The sequence below is a fragment of the Oryx dammah genome, unplaced genomic scaffold (assembly GCF_014754425.2).
Source record: "Oryx dammah isolate SB20612 unplaced genomic scaffold, SCBI_Odam_1.1 HiC_scaffold_25, whole genome shotgun sequence".
Taxonomy (NCBI): Eukaryota; Metazoa; Chordata; class Mammalia; order Artiodactyla; family Bovidae; genus Oryx; species Oryx dammah.
Genome location: NW_024070209.1, coordinates 77,320,578 through 77,340,056, shown reverse-complemented (window position 1 = coordinate 77,340,056; position 19,479 = coordinate 77,320,578). Strand labels below are relative to the sequence as shown.

General features: G+C 39.4%; 1 protein-coding gene and 1 pseudogene across 3 annotated transcripts in view; one reads left to right on the top strand and one right to left on the bottom strand.

Moving 5' to 3' along the window:
- Nucleotides 1-19,479, bottom strand: part of LDAH (lipid droplet associated hydrolase) — a 97,142-nt gene that overhangs the window by 71,929 nt on the left and 5,734 nt on the right. For all 3 annotated transcript variants that reach the window (XR_005718423.1, XM_040224913.1, XM_040224914.1), the window contains exon 3: nucleotides 9,843-9,986. Coding sequence is in view for 2 of the 3 variants with exons in the window: in XM_040224913.1 (XP_040080847.1) it covers nucleotides 9,843-9,986 (144 nt within the window). In the remaining variant the exon portion in view is untranslated. The remainder of the gene's footprint in view (nucleotides 1-9,842; nucleotides 9,987-19,479) is intronic.
- LOC120851865 lies at nucleotides 6,299-7,294 on the top strand (annotated as a pseudogene).

The following is a 19,479-nucleotide window of genomic DNA, read 5'->3' as shown; positions in this document are numbered from 1 at the left end:
GACCTCAGCTACAATGCTTGGCTCCCTGCTCCTGTCTGCTGCTTTTTCTGTCTTCCATGAGAATCTAAGAATTTGCTTGATTCTCAACATTTCTTCTTGCTCTACCCTTTGGTTTTCTGCTCCTTTCTACCACTGACTCACTTGTTTATTTCTTGTGAGCCCTAAGACTTGACTGACCGTCCCTGCCTTGAGAGCATGTAGTCATTCCCTGTAACCTCCATGTTCCTCTGCCAATCAGTCCTGGCAAGAGAAGGCCTACTGGTTTTTCTGTTTCTTTCAGTTTTGGGTATTGGAATGGGAGTGGTTTAATGATTCTCTGGACAAACATCACCCAAATTCACCATTCGTTGAAAGACTGTGTAATTTTTTTAGTTCATGTTTTATCAGGTGAAACTAAACCATGATTTCTAGCTTTTATGTTACACGTTTCGAACAAATGACTTAAAATAGTTGATAATGAATCTGCCATCAAGTAAGTTGACTCCATACTAAATCAAAGCCAGAAAGAGTTTATACTCCTAATTCCTCAAATTTTCTTTTCACACTTTTTTTCCCCCTTGAATCACCTCCTTCTGACATTGGTGAACATCTGTTCTCCCAATTATACTCAATTTATGACTGTGATAATGTGGCGCAACTAGAATATTATTTCCAACTGTTCATAATTTTAACATGTGCTAATATGAAGCAAAACATACTTTCAACATTTGATGTGTGGTTAGAGCTTATGTCTTTTCTCTCAGTAGTTATGTATTTTTCACACCATATTTTGCATGTCAGAAAACCCGTACTTTAGAACAATAATCTTGGATGATGAATAATATATCTGTCTAAATCAATTGACTGTAGTGTGTGTTTATAAATACAGCCTCCAGTACTTAAAACGGATGAAAGCACAACTGCTCTGGTTGAATGGTGGGGGTGGGGGTGGGGGGTGACTGGTGAAGCTCAGACCCCCTTCTGCCCTTTATAGAACTTTTGGGTTACTCACAGCATGGGTGGAAATTCACTAAAAGGCGGCATTCTCATTTCTTCGCATACCTCTGTAGCACCACACACAATAATCTAGCAGGCTGTTGATAAATCCTTGAGGATGGATGAATTGCCCTTGCACCCTCCTCTAGAAACCAGTTTCCTTTGGCCCTGTGGTGGCCCTTTGGGCTAATGCCTCTAGATGGCACTGTTCTCATTAGTAGCAAAGGACCCAGGCTCTAATTACTGTCATTAACTCCCGGAGCACACAAGCAGGATAAGCCAAGGAAATTCAAACATAATAACAGATACTTTCTACTGGTTTTCCCCACCAAGACATCTTTATTGGTGAAGATCTGTGGCAGGACTTCTGAAAATGTGGTACCAGGATAGACAGTACTTAGGAGTTTGTCAGAAATGCAGAAGATTCTCAGGTCCCACCCCACAAAACACTGAATCAACAGCTCAGGAGGTGGCACCCAGTAATTTGTGTTCCAATAAATCCTCCAAGTGATTCTGATAACTGCCAAAGATTGAGAACCATTGATGGAGGGTTATTCTTTGAGTCTATTTTCAACTTTCAAAGTTGCTACTCACGTTCTGTTCAATGTTTTTGTCTTCAAGTATGACTTAAGGGCTTACTGTGATAGCTGAGCTGGGTACTCTTCTCAATAGGTAAGTCAATACAGAGTTTCTATTATGATGGCATTTCTCACTAAGGTCTGAATGTAGGAATATAACACACTAGCTAATCATCATTAAGTTTCAACACCATGAAAGAAGAGTGCTATGAAGTATTTTCACTACTTCCTATCTCCTCCTGTCCGTGGTTATCTCTTCTCGTTCCAGACTTACGATAACAGGCCAGCTGGCAGCTTTTCAAGATTCAGTATGTAAAGCAAGCCTGTTTCCTAAGAATTCTTTTAACACCTCTGTGTTCCAACACAACACAAAGATAGTCAAAGCACATTTTAAGCAGACATATCAATTTCCTGACAGGAAAAACTGCTGTAATAAACCCCCAACTTTCTTTGAGTATGTAGGAAGAAATAACTTAGAACAATGAAATACGTATCTTTTAAACTATTTCAAGGTAAAGCAAGTGTATACCACACATTTGATTCACTTTCAGTCACATTTGAAGGTGATAGTTGTAGAAATAGATGTTTTTAATCAAGGCAATGAAATCTATATATTCAATTTCACTTCACAAAATCGCTCATTGCTAGGTAATCCATAGTTACTTGCCTTTCAAAGCATACCCTAGTATTTAAGCAAAGTGTAAAAGGCTCGCAAGTAAATTGCATTCACAGAAAAATATATACACACATACATGTAAAAAGAGAAAGACACTATGAAAAATAGCACTTTAAGAGATTTAGGCAAGCATTTGCCGAGTTGCATAATCTCATCAATACTCCATTTACCCAGTCCCCCTTACAAGTCACAGCAGGAAAAGGATGGCAGACCAGGATACAATCTGTGACCACGGAAGGGCTATTTGCTGCACCAGCCACCTGGGATGAGCTACCACAGGACTAAAAGCACTGACCTCAGGATCAGCGGTGCTGGCTTCCTGTCTCCATTCTACCATTCACCAACACAAGATCATTTAGCCCTGTTGGGCCTTACTTTCCTTCCTTGAAAAATAAGGGTTTAAGATGGAATTTAATGAAGATACTTTTAGCTTTAGGGGTTTCCCATGTGGTGCAATGATAAAGAATCTGCCTGCCAATGCAGGAGACTCAAGAGATGTGGATTTGATCCCTGGGTCAGGAAGATTCTCCAGAGGTATAAATGACAACCCACTCCAGTATTCTTGCCTAGAAAATCCCACAAACAGAGGCGCCTGGAGGGTTACAGTCCATGGGGTCGCAAAAAGTTGGCACACCTGAGCAACTGAGCATGAGCACCCACTTTCAGCTTTAAGGTTCTATATTTCTTTTTCTTTCTTTAAACTCTTTTTTTTAAGAGTGGAAGTTTTCGAACCTGCACAAGTCCAGAGAATAGTATAATAGACCTCTAAGTATCCATGGTCCAGCTTCAACAATTATTTTTTTTTCTTTCCAGCTTTACTGAAGTATGACTGATAAAATTTGCATATAGTTAGGCTGTCCAACATTACTGTTTTTAAAAGTGTACAAGGTGATGACTTAATATGCATATAGCCTGTGAAATGATCACAACTAGACCAAGTAATACATCCATCACCTCACACAGTGAGTATACGTGCCTGCCATTAAGTTTTTGACTGATGAGACATCCACTTTGAATAAACATATTGCTAGCTGCAATGACCCAGCTACTAGCAAAAAAAACAGGTAAGAACTAGGTCACCTCTACCCACGAAGCCTTGGGTAACCCAGACAACTGCTTGAGTGACCTTTTCTCCACATCCTCCAAGACTTGCTAACTTCAGTCTTTCTGAGAAATGCCATCCTAACAGGTGTGATGTGATGTATCATTGTGCTCTTGGCTTGCATCTCCCTGATGATTGATGATGTTGAGCATTTTTCATAAACCTGTTGGCTATCTGTCTGTCTTCTCTGGGAAAATTTGCCTGTTTGAACTTCCTGATGTTCAAGCTGGTTTTAGAAAAGGCAGAGGAAACAGAGATCAAATGGCCAACATCTGCTGGATCATGGAAAAAGCAAGAGAGTTCCAGAAAAACATCTATTTCTGCTTTATTGACTATGCCAAAGCCTTTGACTGTGTGGATCACAATAAACTGTGGAAAATTCTGAGAGAGATGGGAATACCAGACCACCTAACCTGCCTCTTGAGAAATCTGTATGCAGGTCAGGAAGCAACAGTTAGAACTGGACATGGAACAACAGACTGGTTCCAAATAGGAAAAGGAGTACGTCAAGGCTGTATATTGTCACCCTGCTTATTTAACTTCTATGCAGAGTACATCATGAGAAACACTGGACTGGAAGAAATACAAGCTGGAATCAAGATTGCTGGGAGAAATATCAATAACCTCAGATAAGCAGATGGCACCATCCTTATGGCAGAAAGCAAAGAGGAACTAAAGAGCCTCTTGATGAAAGTGAAAGTGGAGAGTGAAAAAGTTGGCTTAAAGCTCAACTTTCAGAAAACGAAGATCATGGCATCCAGTCCCATCACTTCATGGGAAATAGATGGGGTAACAGTGGAAACAGTGTCAGACTTTATTTTTGGGGGCTCCAAAATCACTGCAGGTGGTGACTGCAGCCATGAAATTAAAAGACGCTTACTCCTTGGAAGAAAAGTTATGACCAACCTAGATAGCATATTCAAAAGCAGACATTACTTTGCCGACTAAGGTCCATCTAGTCAAGGCTATGGTTTTTCCAGTAGTCATGTATGGATGTGAGAGTTGGACTGTGAAGAAGGCTGAGCGCCGAAGAATTGATGCTTTTGAACTGTGGTGTTGGAGAAGACTCTTGAGAGTCCCTTGGACTGCAAGGAGATCCAACCAGTCCATTCTGAAGGAGATCAACTCTGGGATTTCTTTGGAAGGAATGATGCTAAAGCTGAAACTCCAGTACTCTGGCCACCTCATGCAAAGAGTTGACTCATTGGAAAAGACTTTGATGCTGGGAGGGATTGGGGGCCAGGAGGAGAAGGGGACGACCAAGGAAGAAATGGCTGGATGGCATCACTGACTCGATGGACATGAATCTGAGTGAACTCCAGGAGTTGGTGATGGACAGGGAGGCCTGGCGTGCTGCGATTCATGGGGTCGCAAAAAGTTGGACATGACTGAGCGACTGAACTGAACTGAAAATAAGGTTATCAGTGCTTTTGCTATTGAGTTTTATTAGTTTCTTATATACTGTATACTTTTATAGGTAAATATTTCCTTCCATTTTATAGGTGCCTTTTCATTTGGTTGACTGTTCCCTGTGCTGTACAGAAGCTTTTCAGTTTAATACAGTCCCAAATGTTTACTTTTGCCTTTGTTACTGATGTTTTTGGAGTCATAACCAAAAAAATCACTGCCAAGAGCAACGTCAAGGAGTTTTTCTCCTATGTTTTCTTCCAGGAGTTTAATGGTTTAAGGTTTAAATTTAATCCATTTGAGTTCATTTTTGTGTATGGTGTAAGATACGGGTTCTCTTTTATTCTTTTTTATGTGGCTATCCAGTTTTCCCAATACCATTTATTGAAGATACCCTCCTTTTCCCATTGTGTGTTCCTGGTGCCCCTGTCAAAGATTAGTTGAGCCTTTATTCATGGTTTTTTCCTGGGCTCTCTGTTCTTATGATACCACCACACTGTTTTGATCACTAGCTTTATAATATAGCTTGAAATCAGGGAGTGTGACACTTTAACTTTGAACCTGAACTTCAATCCTCTTCCTCCAGATTTTGCCTATTTGGTATCATTTGTGGCTCCATACAAATCTTAGGATTTTTTTCTGTTCCTATGAAAAAAATGCAATTAGAATTTTTGAAGGAATAGAGGGACTACACTTAATCTATAAATTTATCATTCTAAACGGAACATGATTAGGGAAATAAAAAATATAAAGTAGGTGAAAACGGTAATAGAAGAAATCTGAGCAACTGAAGAGCTGAAACAGTCTGGATGTTCTTGCTTATCAAGGACCTGATCACTACTGAGTGTGGAAACTTTTTGAAGAGAGGAGGACATTAGCCAAGATAACAGTAATTTTACAGGTAATGCTTTAAAAAGGGAGTCTGGGTGGTGAGATAATACTACTAGAAATGTAAAGTACATTAAGCACAAAGGTATTTTTCTGTAGGTGCTAGCAAAGAGGCAGGCTCAAAGATACTCAAAGGCAGGTACTCAAAAGATTTAGTGAGTAAATGGAAATAGGAAAAAAGAAATCTCAGATTGCACTCTCAAAGGTTGGCATCTGGCTTCCGTGGTGCCTCAGTGGTAAAGAATCCACCTGCCAATGCGTGAGATACAGTTCAATCCCTGATCCAAGAAGATCCCACATGACGCAGAGCAACTAAGCCCGTGCGCCACAACTGTTGAGCCTGTGCTCTAAAGCCAGGGAGCTACAACTACTGAGCCCTTGTATCCTAGAGCCTGTGGTCTGCAATAAGAGAACCTGCCATAATAAGAAGCCCGTGCACTGCAACTAGAGAAAAGCCTGAGTAGCAATGAAGAAGGCCCAGCACAGCCAAAATAAGTAAATACAATTATTTTTAAACAGAGTTGGAATCACAGTCGAGGAAGCTCAAGGCAGCCAAGGCTGCCCCCTCCTCCTTCCTTGCAGATCCTGCACCCTAGGAAACGTAGGCTTCTGACTTTATCTTCTTCTGTGACCCTTACAACCATCTGGAGAACTTTCTTTTCCCAGGGCACAATGTCAACCCTTAAAGAAAAACTGCCACCAGCTGCAGAAGAGGTAACAGTCCCAAACAATAAATTACTGTAGTGGGTGTTGGACAAATTGGTATTGCATGTGGCATTAGAATTATGGGAAAGTCTCTGATAAGCTTGCTCTTGTAGGTGTTTTAGAAGATAAACTCAAAGCAGAAATGCTGCATTTGCAGCAGAGAAGCTTATTCCTTCAGGCACCAAAAACTGTGGCAGACAAAGATTACTCTGTCACTGCCAATTTCAAGATTGCGGCGGTAACTGCAGGAGTTCGCCAGCAAGAGGGAGAGAGTCGTCTGAATCTGCTGCAAAGGAACATTAATGTCTTTAAGTTCATCATCCTCAGATCATCAAGTACAGTCCTGACTGGTGGTTCCAACCCAGTGGATATTCTCATGTATGTTACCTGGAAACTAAGTGGATTACCCAAGCACTGGGTGGTTGGCAGTGGATGTATCTGGATTCTGCTAGACTTCGCTATTTTATGGCTGAAAAACCTGGCATTCATCCCAGCAGCTGCCACGGATGGATGCTAGGAGAACATGATGACTGTGGCTGTGTGGAGTGAAGTGAATGTGGCAGGCATTTCTCTCCAGGAACTGAATCCAGAAATAGGAACAGATAATCACAGCAAAAATTGGAAGGAAGTGCCTAAGATGGTGGTTGAAAGTGCCTATAAGTCATTAAGCTCAAAGGCAACACCATCTGGGCTATTCGATTAAGTGTGGCTGATCTTATTGAATCCACAATAAAAAGTCTATCTAGGATTCACTTGGTGTCAACAAGTGTGAAGGGGAGGTATGGCTTTGAGAATGAAGTGTTTCTGAGTCTTCCATGTATCCTGAATGCTTGGGAGTTAACCAGTGATATCAACCAGAAGCTGAAGGATGAAGAGGTTGCGTAACTCAGGAAAAGTGAAGATACCCTCTTGGGCATCCAGAAGGACCTAAAGGACCTGTGGCTTCTGGCTGCTAGGCTATAGCAACTTAAAATTACAGTGTGATTAATCATGAGCCTTTAGTTTTCACCCATGTACATGGAGCACAGTTTGCTTTTATCTTCCTAAGTATGTGAATCTGGACTCCCAGAATCAAAGCCCATGCTTGCAAGACGAGTTCTTGAACAAATAAAATAAACTAGTGTAGCGTGGCGGGGGTGGGTGGGGGGCGGGGGGGAAGAGTTGGCATCTGACACTAAAGTCAATTTAAAATTAACACAGTATTCTGGAAGACTAACATTTCAGGAAGCTGATCTATACTACGAAATGTAGGAATCCAGAGGAGAGGTCAAGAGCCAGGGAGTTGTGATGTTCACAGTGAGATGACCCATGAATAGTTTGATCTATGAATAAAGAAAAGAGAACCAAATTCCACACTAACTACAGAACCAGAGTATCTACTCTGTATGCACAAGGGTAATTTTTTTCTCAAATTTTGCAATAACTACCTTGTGTCTTGACCATATGTATCAGTTAAAAGCCAAAAACAGGACATGGGTAAAAATATGACCTCTTAACTGTCACCACTTCTTCAAATAAAAACAATTTAGCATGCCTGCAGATATTCATGAATGTGGAAAGAATTTCTACTTATAAGAGAAACTTATCTTTTGCTACTCAACAGGAGTGAGACTTCAAAGGGCCTGCTTCTAACACCTATAAGGTAATACTTCTGAGGATGGACTGGAGGGTAGCTACTAAAACTTGAACAAATATTTAGTAAAAATGTTTTAAGAGATAATTTTTATGTTCTGCTATTGCTTTGGTATAATGTTATATATATACCCTGACCAATACTTGTGATCGAATTAATACGTGGATACATAACATTCTCATTCATGACTGTGTAGACTGAATATTTGTGTCCCCTAAAATTTTTGTGCTGAACAACTGCGTGCCCACAGTGTGATGGTATTTGGAAATGGGGACTTTGGGAGGTAACTAGAGTTAGAGGAGGTTACGAGGGTGGGGCCCTCATGAAGGAATTGGTGCCCATATTAGAAGAGATACCAGAGAGCTTGTTGGCTTGCTCTCACTCTTGCTTTCTCATCCTTCCTCTCACACTCTCTCCCTCCCTCCCTGCCCCTCTGTCATGTGAGGACAAAAAGAGAAGGTGGTCACCTGAAAGCCAGGAAGAGGGCTCTCATTAGACCACAGTTATGCTGAAACTCTACAGTCTCCAGACTATGAGAAAATAAACTCCTGCTATTTAAGCTACCTAAGTTTATGGGTTTTGTTATGGGAGTCTGAACTAATACAATGAAAAAACTATAATGCAAATATTAAATAATTTAAAAACTCTAGTGTTTGTTTAAGAGATTTTATTTTTTGAATGGTTTAGAGTTGTAGAAAATTTAAGCAGATTAGCCCAGAGAGTTCCCATATCACCCATCCCTTCATCCCTCCCCTACCACACATGGTTTCCTCTATCATTAGATGCTTGATAAGTACAAAAGATGCTCACACCATAGAAGAAGCATACCAGAAACAGGGGCAAACTAGGCAATGAAGCCAGACCACCTCTCTCCCAGTTGAGATTAACAAACTGGTACCCTTAGGAATAGGCTTCCCAGTTAGATCAGTGGTAAAGAATCTGCCTGGCAATGCAGGAGATGTGGGTTCAGTCCCTGGGTGGGGAAGATCTCCTGGAGGAGGAAATGGTTATCTACTCCAGTATTCCTGCCTGAAAATTTCCATGGCCAGAGAGGTCTGGCTTGCTATATATAGTCCCTGGGTTTGCAATGACGGAGTGCGCACACACACACCCTTAGGGAATGCCCACAGAGAAACTGTTTATCTGGTTTCTACTAATTTTTTTTTTTTTTAAGAAGACTGAACATGCTAGAATACTCATGAATTAAAAAACAGGTAATTTGTAGCTCTCTGATATACTTCCTCCATTTAAGGCTTCCAGCAATCTACCACACAGGTCTACCCTCAGCTTTCAAGGCTCCTCTGAATCTGGCCCTGCTCAGCCCTTAAGTACCTACTGTATCTCTCTTCCTGCCCCCATGTTAATCCTCCTGCCTGTTACACCTCTGCACCTACCTCCACCTTCAAATTCAAATTCTACTCAACTGTTAAAATTTTTACTCTCTCCTTTGTTTACGCTGTAAGTATCCACATGATCACAGGCCAGGGAATATCACTTAGTCACTCTCCAAATGTGGGAATGAGAGCTTCTCTAGAGTAAGAACCATGGCTAAGGACCATGTCTTGTAACACTTCCCCATTCCTCTTAATACAATCTTGCAACCACAGTACATGACTGATAAATACATAGCTGATTACTAGTTGGTAAACAGAGATGGTAAGTCCTAAACAAAGTGTTCAATTTGCCCAAACTTTAAAAAAATTACCTGCAGAATAATTAAAATGACCCCCCAAATCCTAAAATTACTGGAATGTGGCATCATGGGTGTAATGCCACAAGCAGAGGTTTCCACTGGTGTAACTCTTAACCCCAGCAGGCTTTCTAGAAATATGAACATCCATTCACCGTAAAAGAAAGCAAATGTTAACAAAGACATACCTTCTGAGCTTTTAAGAATCTTCTTGCCTCTGGGGGCTAAGGCATGTCCAGCATGACTGATAATCCAAATTGGAAAACGTCTTTTTGTTGCAGAATACAAAGCCTTTGCAAATGGCACATAAAGGGCAGAAAAACCTGGGTTACCTATGAAAAGAAACACAGACTTTTAGATTAACCAAAACAATAAACTTACATGAGACAAAGTACAGACTGAAAAAGAAAGGTATCTCCTTATACTTTCCTATACAAATTTAGTAACAATTACCTGTACAACTCAATTTTCATATCCTTTATACCTTAAGTCTGGGAATTATCATTTAGAAAATTTCTCCTACTGCTCTGTTCTCCAGTGGCTTCAAATAAACTCATCCTCCATGTTCCTCTACTTAATCAGTGGAACCTCCAATCATAAACCAAGTACTAACAGCACAAGTCTTTCTTGGTTCCTCCCTGCTCGTTACATCCAATTCACCAAGAGGTCCTGTTGACTTTGCTTCCAAAATACACCTCAATTTTGTCCAATTCCATTAGTGTTACCACTTCCCACTGTGTTTCCCATGACAGCCTCCTAAAGGCTCTTCTATCTACTCTTGTTCCCCTGGAATCTATGCTTCAGGGTACTTGGATAGATTTCTCCAAACCTCAAATCGAATCAGAGCAGCACCCTACTTAAACACCTTTGAGTGTCCTTGCATTGCCTAAAATCATTAATACTGCCTGTAAGCCCCTTCAACATTTGCCTCTGAGCAGTTACGAAGCTGCATAAAAACCAATCAGTGTCAGAATCATTCACAATGAGAATGTTAAAGAGTCTACTAAGTGTTTTCCGGTCTTTTATCACAAGTACTTATATTGTAAAGAGATGTATGATTTGATCTCTGGAGGAAAAGACCACCAACTAATATACATAGATTTTTCTTGTGTATGTACAGAACATATTTTTGACATGGGTTTGCTGTAAAGAAACAGAATAAGTAATAAAAAAAACCAGTAGATCTGATACATCTTTAGGGGCAAAAGAGTGAAATGGGGTTTTCATCTTATAGTCATCATCTGTACGATGCCTTTGTAAATACTAGACCATTTCCATCAATATCTATTTGTCTTCTCAATGTATCTATTTCTTCATGTTACTAGGGTTTCTCCTCTTTGCGATTACATGACAGGGTTTTGCTGCACCGATGTAACCTCTGTCATCCTTGTCAAATTTTACTGGTTTCTTCTTCATTATCTATATGTTTTAGTTTCCTACACTAAGCAGTGTAGCAAAGTGTTTAAGGGTATAGACTCTGGAGCCAGATTACCTGTGATGGTATCCTGGCTTTGCCACTGGCCAACTGTGTGACCTTTGGCAAGTTATTTAACCTCTCTGGGCCTTGGTGTCCTTGCCCATAAAGTGAGGATAAGAAGCATACTACCTCATGTGAGAACTAAATGAACTAAAATGTGTAAAGTACTTAAACACTGCTCAATACACTGTTTGCTGTATGTTAGGTATGCAAATTCATCATCAGTGTCCAGCCATGATAGTAACATACGATGGCCTTATGGCTACTGTTGCATTCTGACCTAGTGACTCAAGGTCCAAATTCCTTTTTGTGATGGTGCTAGTGTCATCTTTGTGCTCTTTGGTCAGCTGATTAACTGCTGTGTAGCAAGAGGAGAAAGAAGGGAAGAGGGGTGTATCCGAACACAGTTACTGTAACATCAGTGTTGGATGTGATGACACTGTTTCATGTTTTATTCTTGTTTTATGTTTAAATCTTCAGTAAGGTTGGAATATTTTTATTGTAAAGTACAAAGTAACAATCCAACTTCTTTCCAAGTTAATGGCAGTGTCCCAAGACCATTTATTACATAACTCATTCCTTCTACATAGATTTGAAATGTCTTCTGATCCAATACTGAATTCTTACATTCATTCAGTGAGTCAGTACAATTGCTCAGTTGTGTCTGACTCTTGCGACCCCATAGACTGCAGCACGCCAGGCTCCCTGTACATCACAACTCCTGGAGCTTGCTCAAACTTATGTCCATAGAGTCGGTGATGCCATCCAACCATCTCTCCCTCTGTAAACCCCTTCTTCTCCTGCCTTCAATCTTTCCTAGCATCAGGGTCTTTCCAATGAGTCAGTTCTTTGCATCAGGTGGCCAAAGTATTGGAGTTTCAGCTTCAGCATCAGTCCTTCCAATGAATATTCAGGACTGATTTCCTTTAGGATGGACTGGTTGAACTTCCTTGCAGTCCAAGGGGCTCTCAAGAATCTTCTCCAACACCATAGTTCAAAAGCATCAACTCTTCAGTGCTCAGCTTTCTTTATGATCCAACTCAACATCCACACATGACTATTGGAAAAACCATAGCTTTGACTAGAAAGACCTTTGTCAGCAAAGTGATATTTCTGCATTTTAATATTACATTCATTAGCCAATTCTAATTTCAAATAATTTCACTTATTTTTTCACTTTCTTCTCTGCCAGCATCATATTGTCTTGATTACCACATTGGTTTTTTTTTTTTTTTAATGTTTCAGTAACTGTTAGGTTCTTAGAATTGTTTTCACCAGTTTAAATTGTTAAAACTCTTCTTGGAATTCTGATTGAATTTTATCTCATTTATATACAAACAGAAATATTTTATATTTTCTACATTACTGAGTATAACCTTCTAGAAATGTCATGTATAATATTCAAATATTTTATGTCTTTCAGAAAGCAAAGTTTTGGACTTCCCTGACGGTCCAGTAGTTAAGACTTAGCCGTTTAATACAGAGGGTACAAGTTCAACCCCTGGTCAGGGAACTAAGATCCCACATGCCTTGCAGCCAAAAAAACCAAAATATAAAACAGAAGTAGTATTGTAACAAATTCAATAAAGACTTTCAAAATGGTCCATATAAAAGTCTTAAAAAAACAAACAAACAAACAAAGCAAAGCTTTATAGGTTTCTTCACAGGGCAAGACAATAATAATAATCAACATTTTAAAGTGCTATAACTTTTTACATGGCAGGCAGTATTTAAGTGTTTTACGTACATTAACTCATTTAGTGCTATTATTATTTCAATGTTATGGGATTAGGTATAACTGAAGTTGAGAGGTTAAATAGCTTGCCCAAGGCGTTATTGGTGTTATCTATCACACAGATGATAAATGCTCAGATAAATAAATATCTGAAAATTGAAAGAACATACAGAAGAAAGTAATAATACTGATTTTTAAAAAGAACATAAAATTACCTAGTCTAGGATCTTCTGCATACCTTGTTTTAGTTAATCTCACAACAGCTCTATAAAGCAGCTGACATTATCATTAAGGGTAATGAGTGGACAGTCATTATTATTTTTATTACTACTACTATTATTACTACAATTATTATGACTTTAAAAATTTTCTAAGTCAAATAGATTAACATGCAGCATTCTGTAACTTTAGGATGTAGAGAATGTTAAACTGGTTTAACTTTAAAGAAAATCCAAAGATACAACTACATGATTTAGACACAATAGTCACAATGATGGGATAGATAATACCAGAATGAATGAGTACTAATAATGGAACTACTAGAAAACAATTTTTTCTCCCTATCTCCAGGTTTAAGTCTGAGTTCTTTCCGTTAATGACTGTAAAATCTTAGGCAAATCCCCTTAATCTTTCTGACTTACTATTTTATCTCCAGCAAGTAAGTGATAATGCCAACCACTCTATGTCCATTCATTCTATTCAGTACATAGCTTTTTTTTTGTATATTCTTTCATAGTTATTTTTCGTAATTTATATTCTAGTAGGCAAATATATTCATATAAGTAAGCAGGAAAATAGACAGCTCAAGAGTATGATAACTTCTATGAAGGAATAAATGGGATCATATGACAGAGGAGATTAGGATGGCCTGAGAAAAATGTCTGAGGAGGTGGCATTTAGCTAAAACTCAAAACATGAGAAGAAATTCACCATGTAAAGATTTGAGGAAAAGAATACTAGGATGTAGGAATAGGTGCAAAGGCCCTCAAGCAATAAAGAACTTGGCTCCTAAAGGGTACACAATGGCCAGTAACACAAAGATCCAACTTAGAGACGGAAATAGAAAATACAATGCAAAATGTTTAAATATCATTGCATACTTCACCACTTAAATGTTATGGCTTATGTTACACTTTATGAACCATGAACTAAACTTCCTGGTTAGGAAACCACAGAGAAAATTAAAAGGGTCTTGTTTATACAATTAAAATCAGATATATATATATGTGTGTGTGTGTGTATGTATCCATCTCCAGGTGTAAGAATGCTCAAAAACATTCCAATACAGAAATGAAAATCATAAATTTTATCAAAGGATATCAAAATGTGTTATAAACACTGGCTTGAACATACACAGTGAAATGCCTGAGCAACATATAACAGAGGCTGTGGTGATTATCTCTGGACTCCAGTTGCCAAAAAACCCTTAGCTACTTAACACTGCAGTTGTAGATTTATGCCTTCTATTAACAGTTAACCTTGTAGGGGACAAAACCCACCATATATCAAGTTAATGTGGCACAGCATCTAGAGAACGTTGTCATGTGGACAGAACTTTGGGCTTTGAGTTTTCCATAAAGTCTTGTCTTCTCCAACTCCAATCTGTGTACTCACAACACAGAACATGCCACATAATTCCACTATCCCCATATGACCACTTGAGAACTATAATGATTCTATGTGAACATGTACACTGTCTCCTTTTGCTTATTTCACTACTTAAAGTCTAAGTATGTTAGTAGCAGAAATTCTACAACAAAAGTTCATTGGAAAAGATGAAACTAAATTAAAAGCTCCTCAGTCTGTGGATTCCAATAAAAAATTCCTGATTATCATCATTACTAACTTAAAAGTCATGGACAAATTTTGCTATGTGTGTAAGCAAAGTGATTTAAAATAAAAGGTTTATGTCAGTCTCTGAGATGGACTAAACATGAGGTCTATAGAGGCTTAACAATCTTTGAAAAACTGTCATCCTAATTCTCCCCACATACAAATAGACTTAGCCCCCAGATAAAATACAATTCTGAACTCTACAAACTAAAGAGCAGCACCAGTCTACAGCCTGCACAAAGTCCAAGGAAAAGGGCCAAGGGTGGAAAGGAGAATAGAAGGGCAAATATAAAAGAACACCAGGAAATGAAATGATCTGAAAATGATCAAAGCACTAGAAAACAAATGAGACAATTAGGAAACAAATGTTTTAAGCTTCCCTTTCTCCAGTGTCTTCAATGAATGCTCCTTCTATCTTTTCACCGTATCTTAAACCTGGCTCTCTCTAAACGGCCTCTCTTCCTTTCAGTTCAGTTCAGTCATTCAGTCGTGTCAGACTCTTTGCAACCCCATGGACTGCAGCACGCCAGGCCTCCCTGTCCATCACCAACTCTCAGAGTTTACTCAAACTCATGTCCATTGAGTTGGTGATGCCATCCAACCATCTCATCTTCTGTTGTACCCTTCTCCTCCTGCCCTCAATCTTTCCCAGCATCAGGGTCTTTTCCAATGAGTCAGTTCTTCACATCAGGTGGCCAAAGTACTGGAGTTTCAGCTTCAGCATCAGTCCTTCCAATGAATATTCAGGACTGATTTCCTTTAAGATGGACTGTTTGGATCTCCTTGCAGTCCAAGGGACTCTCAAGAGTCTTCTCCAACACCACAGTTCAAAGGCATCAATTCTTCAGTGTTCAGCTTTCTTTATAGTCCAACTCTCACATCCATACATGACCACTGGAAAAACCATAGCCTTGACTAGATGGACCTTTGTTGGCAAAGTAATGTCTCTGCTTTTGAATATGCTGTCTAGGTTGGTCATAGCTTTTCTTCCAAGGAATAACTGTCTTAATTTCATGGCTGCAGTCACCATCTGCAGTGATTTGGGAGCCCTCCCCAAAAAAGTCTGACACTGTTTCCACTGTTTCCCCATCTATTTGCCATGAAGTGATGGGACCAGATGCCATGATTTTCGTTTTCTGAATGTTGAGCTTTAAGCCAACTTTTTCACTCTCCTCTTTCACTTTCATCAAGAGGTTCTTTAGTTGTTCACTTTCTGCCATAAGGGTGGTGTCATCTGCATATCTGAGATGATTGATATTTCTCCCGGCAATCTTGATTTCAGTTTGTGCTTCCTCCAGCCCAGCATTTCTCATGATGTACTCTGCATAGAAGTTAAATAAGAAGGGTGACAGTATACAGCCTTGATGTATACCTTTCCCTATTTGGAACCAGTCTCTTGTTGCATGTCCAGTTCTAATTGTTGCTTCCTGACCTGCACACAGATTTCTCAAGAGGCAGGTCAGGTGGGCTGGTATTCCCATCTCTCTCAGAATTTTCCACAGTCTATTGTGATCCACACAATAAAAGGCTTTGGCATAGTCAATAAAGCAGAAATAGATGCTTTTCTGGAACTCTCTTGTGTTTTTGATGATCTAATGAATGTTGGCAATTTGATCTCTGGTTCCTCTACCTTTTCTAAAACCAGCTTGAACATCTGGAAGTTCACGGTTCACATACTGTTGAAGCCTGGCTTGGAGAATTTTGAGCATTACTTTACTAGCATGTGAGATGAGTGCAATTGTGCAGTAGTTTGAGCATTCTTTGGCATTGCCTTTCTTTGGAATAGGAATGAAAACTGACCTTTTCCAGTCCTGTGGCCACTGCTGAGTTTTCCAAATTTGCTGGCATATTGAGTGCACTTTCACAGAATCATCTTTCAGGATTTGAAATAGCTCCACTGGAATTCCATCACCTCCACTAGCTTTGTTTGTAGTGATGTCTCCTAAGGCCCACTTGACTTCTCATTCTAGGATGTCAGGCTCTAGGTGAGTGACCACACCATTGTGGTTATCTGGGTCATGAAGAATTTTTTGGATAGTTCTTCTGTGTATTCTTCCCACCTCTTCTTAATATCTTCTGCTTCTTTTAAGTCCATACCATTTCTGTCCTTTATTGTGCCCATCTTTGCATGAAATGTTCCCTTGGTATCTCTAATTTTCTTGAGGAGATCTCTAGTCTTTCCCATTCTATTGTTTTCCTCTATTTCTTTGCACTGATCACTGAGGAAGACTTTCTTATCTTCCTTGCTAGTCTTTGGAACTCTGCATTCAGATGGGTATATCTTTCCTTTTCTCCTTTGCCTTTAGCTTCTCTTCTTTTCTCAGTTATTCATAAGGTCTCCTCAGACAACCATTTTGCCTTGTTGCATTTCTTTTTCTTGAATATGGTCTTGATCCCTGCTTCCTGTAGAATGTCATGAACTTCTGTCCATAGTTCTTCAGGCACTCTGTCTATCAGATTTAATCCCTTGAATCTATTTGTCACTTCCACTTTATAATTGTAAGGAATTTGATTTAGGTCATACCTGAATGGTCTAATGGTTTTCCCTACTTTCTTCAATTTAAGTCTGAATTTGGCAATAAGGAATTCATGATCTGAGCCACAGTCAGCTCCTGGTCTTGTTTTTGCTGACTGTATAGAGCTTTTCCATCTCTGGTTGCAAAGAATATAATCAATCTGATTTCAGTACTGACCATCTGGTGATGTCCATGTGTAGTAGAGACCTCACCATTCTCTAACACTTCCTATGCCTCAATAACAGCAAAGGCTTTTGCAACACAGTATTCCTGGCACCTCATACCAGTGAGTGAGTGAACGAACATCTCTGAGTGGGTAAGTATAGAGTAAGCTGTTTCCCCATTACTAGTTCATCCTACTGGAACAACCTCTCTTCCTCTAAGGCTGAAGCCATCTACTGCCATCCATCAACTTTTTAGTCACTCTTACACATTCCCTGAAAACCCTGACCCTTGAAAGAAATGTCAGTTTTACTTGTCATTCCATATACTTAAGTGATTTCAAAATCTGGGTAGACTGACTGAGCCAACACTTTTGTCCCATAATTCATTATCCTGATCATATCCAAAGAATTTCACCTATATCCGACTTAAGCGACCAATTCAAGTAGCCACAGCCTAGACTAGTGGTGTGCATAAACTAAAAGCTGAAGCTCTGTGACAACCTACAGGGGTAGAGTGGGGAGGGAGGTGAGAGGGAGGTTTAAGAGGGAGAAGACATATGTATACCTGTGGCTGATTCATGCTGATATATGGCAGAAACCATCACAATATTGTAAAGCAATTATCCTCCAACTAAAAATTAAATTTAAAAAATCCACTAGAGGACTTCTTAAGGATTGCCCCACTCCCAGAGTTTCTGGTTCATTAGATTTAGGACAGGGCCCCCAAGTTTGCATTTGTAACAAGTTATTAGATGATACTCTTGGTTCTGAGAACTTTAAGAATCACAGGTCTGTGTCCCTTCATTACTCAGAAATGGTTTACATTTAAAGCATCCCAACTCTGATAGCCGTTTTCCAGCTCGACCTTTGGCCCTATTAGACTTCACTCCCAATATGTATTTGATCACAGCCCTACTCAAAATCTACCTATTTGTTTTTGGTCAATAATTCCTTTCATCCTGCATATTGGCTATTTTTAATACTGACCAATTTCCTCAAGGCCACAATCACCCTCTGCCATCCTTACTCCCCACAGATCACCTCAACTCTTAACTGAGAAGAGGTCAAATGGCAGGAACTACTTTATTTCCTCTGAACATGCCTCCACACTTTTCCATTTCAGTAACCAACTTCACCTCCTTCATTCTAGCCTCAGAAAGATATCCCTTCTAAAGTCCAAGACAATATTTCTAATTATTTTCTCAATCCTACACTCTACCATGGCTTCCAAATCTCTGCTTCACCAAAAGAACACTTCTTATGCCTCTAATTTCAAATTCTCCCTCACTACAGGCAAAGTAAATGTATTTTAAATTTTAATAGAAAGCTGACAAACTGCTTTTCAAAAAGACTGTTACATTGTGGCAGAACACTAGAAGTTTATTTTCAGAAAAGGTTAAACCAAAGAGAGATTCTGGATCAGAAATCATAGCCCAGCTGAGAACAAAAGCATTCTACTGAGAAGAAACGCTGAAATTCCAACCTCTTTTCCCTTGTTCAGCTCTAACACCAGCAGCCAGGCATCCATGCCTCAAATGGGATTCTAGGAAGAGTCCTTCCTGGGAAAAGTGAACAATTCAAAAAACAGGTACAGATACTGAAAGCTAGAAATCCTCCAGTGAAACCTAGGTCCCTATCAAATTACCTTAAGGAGAGGGTAACATAGGGTGACCAACCATTCTATTTTGCCCAGCCTGTTGTCATGGTTTTACTACTGAAAGTGGTGTGTCCTAGAAAACCCCTCAGACTAGGATAGTTGGCCATCTGTGGACAAGCCCCACCCCTGAATACAAACTTCCAATCAACTGTTTATGTCTTCCTCTTAAAAATGAAAGGGTAGTCAAGGATTATCAAACATTTGAGAAAAAACACAAACACTAGTGGAAACAGAAAACAGAACGCAGCAACAACTAATAATGCAAGAAGCCAAAAAAAAGAAAGGTTATGCACCGACAAAACATGAAACAGAAGACTATTAAAAAAAGAAAAAACACAGAGCTTTGAGAATTGAAGTAAAATTTCTGGTTCAAAAAGGTCCACCAAAATCCAAATACAATGCATGAAAAACACCCACACCTTGGGGCTTGATTGTAAAATTTC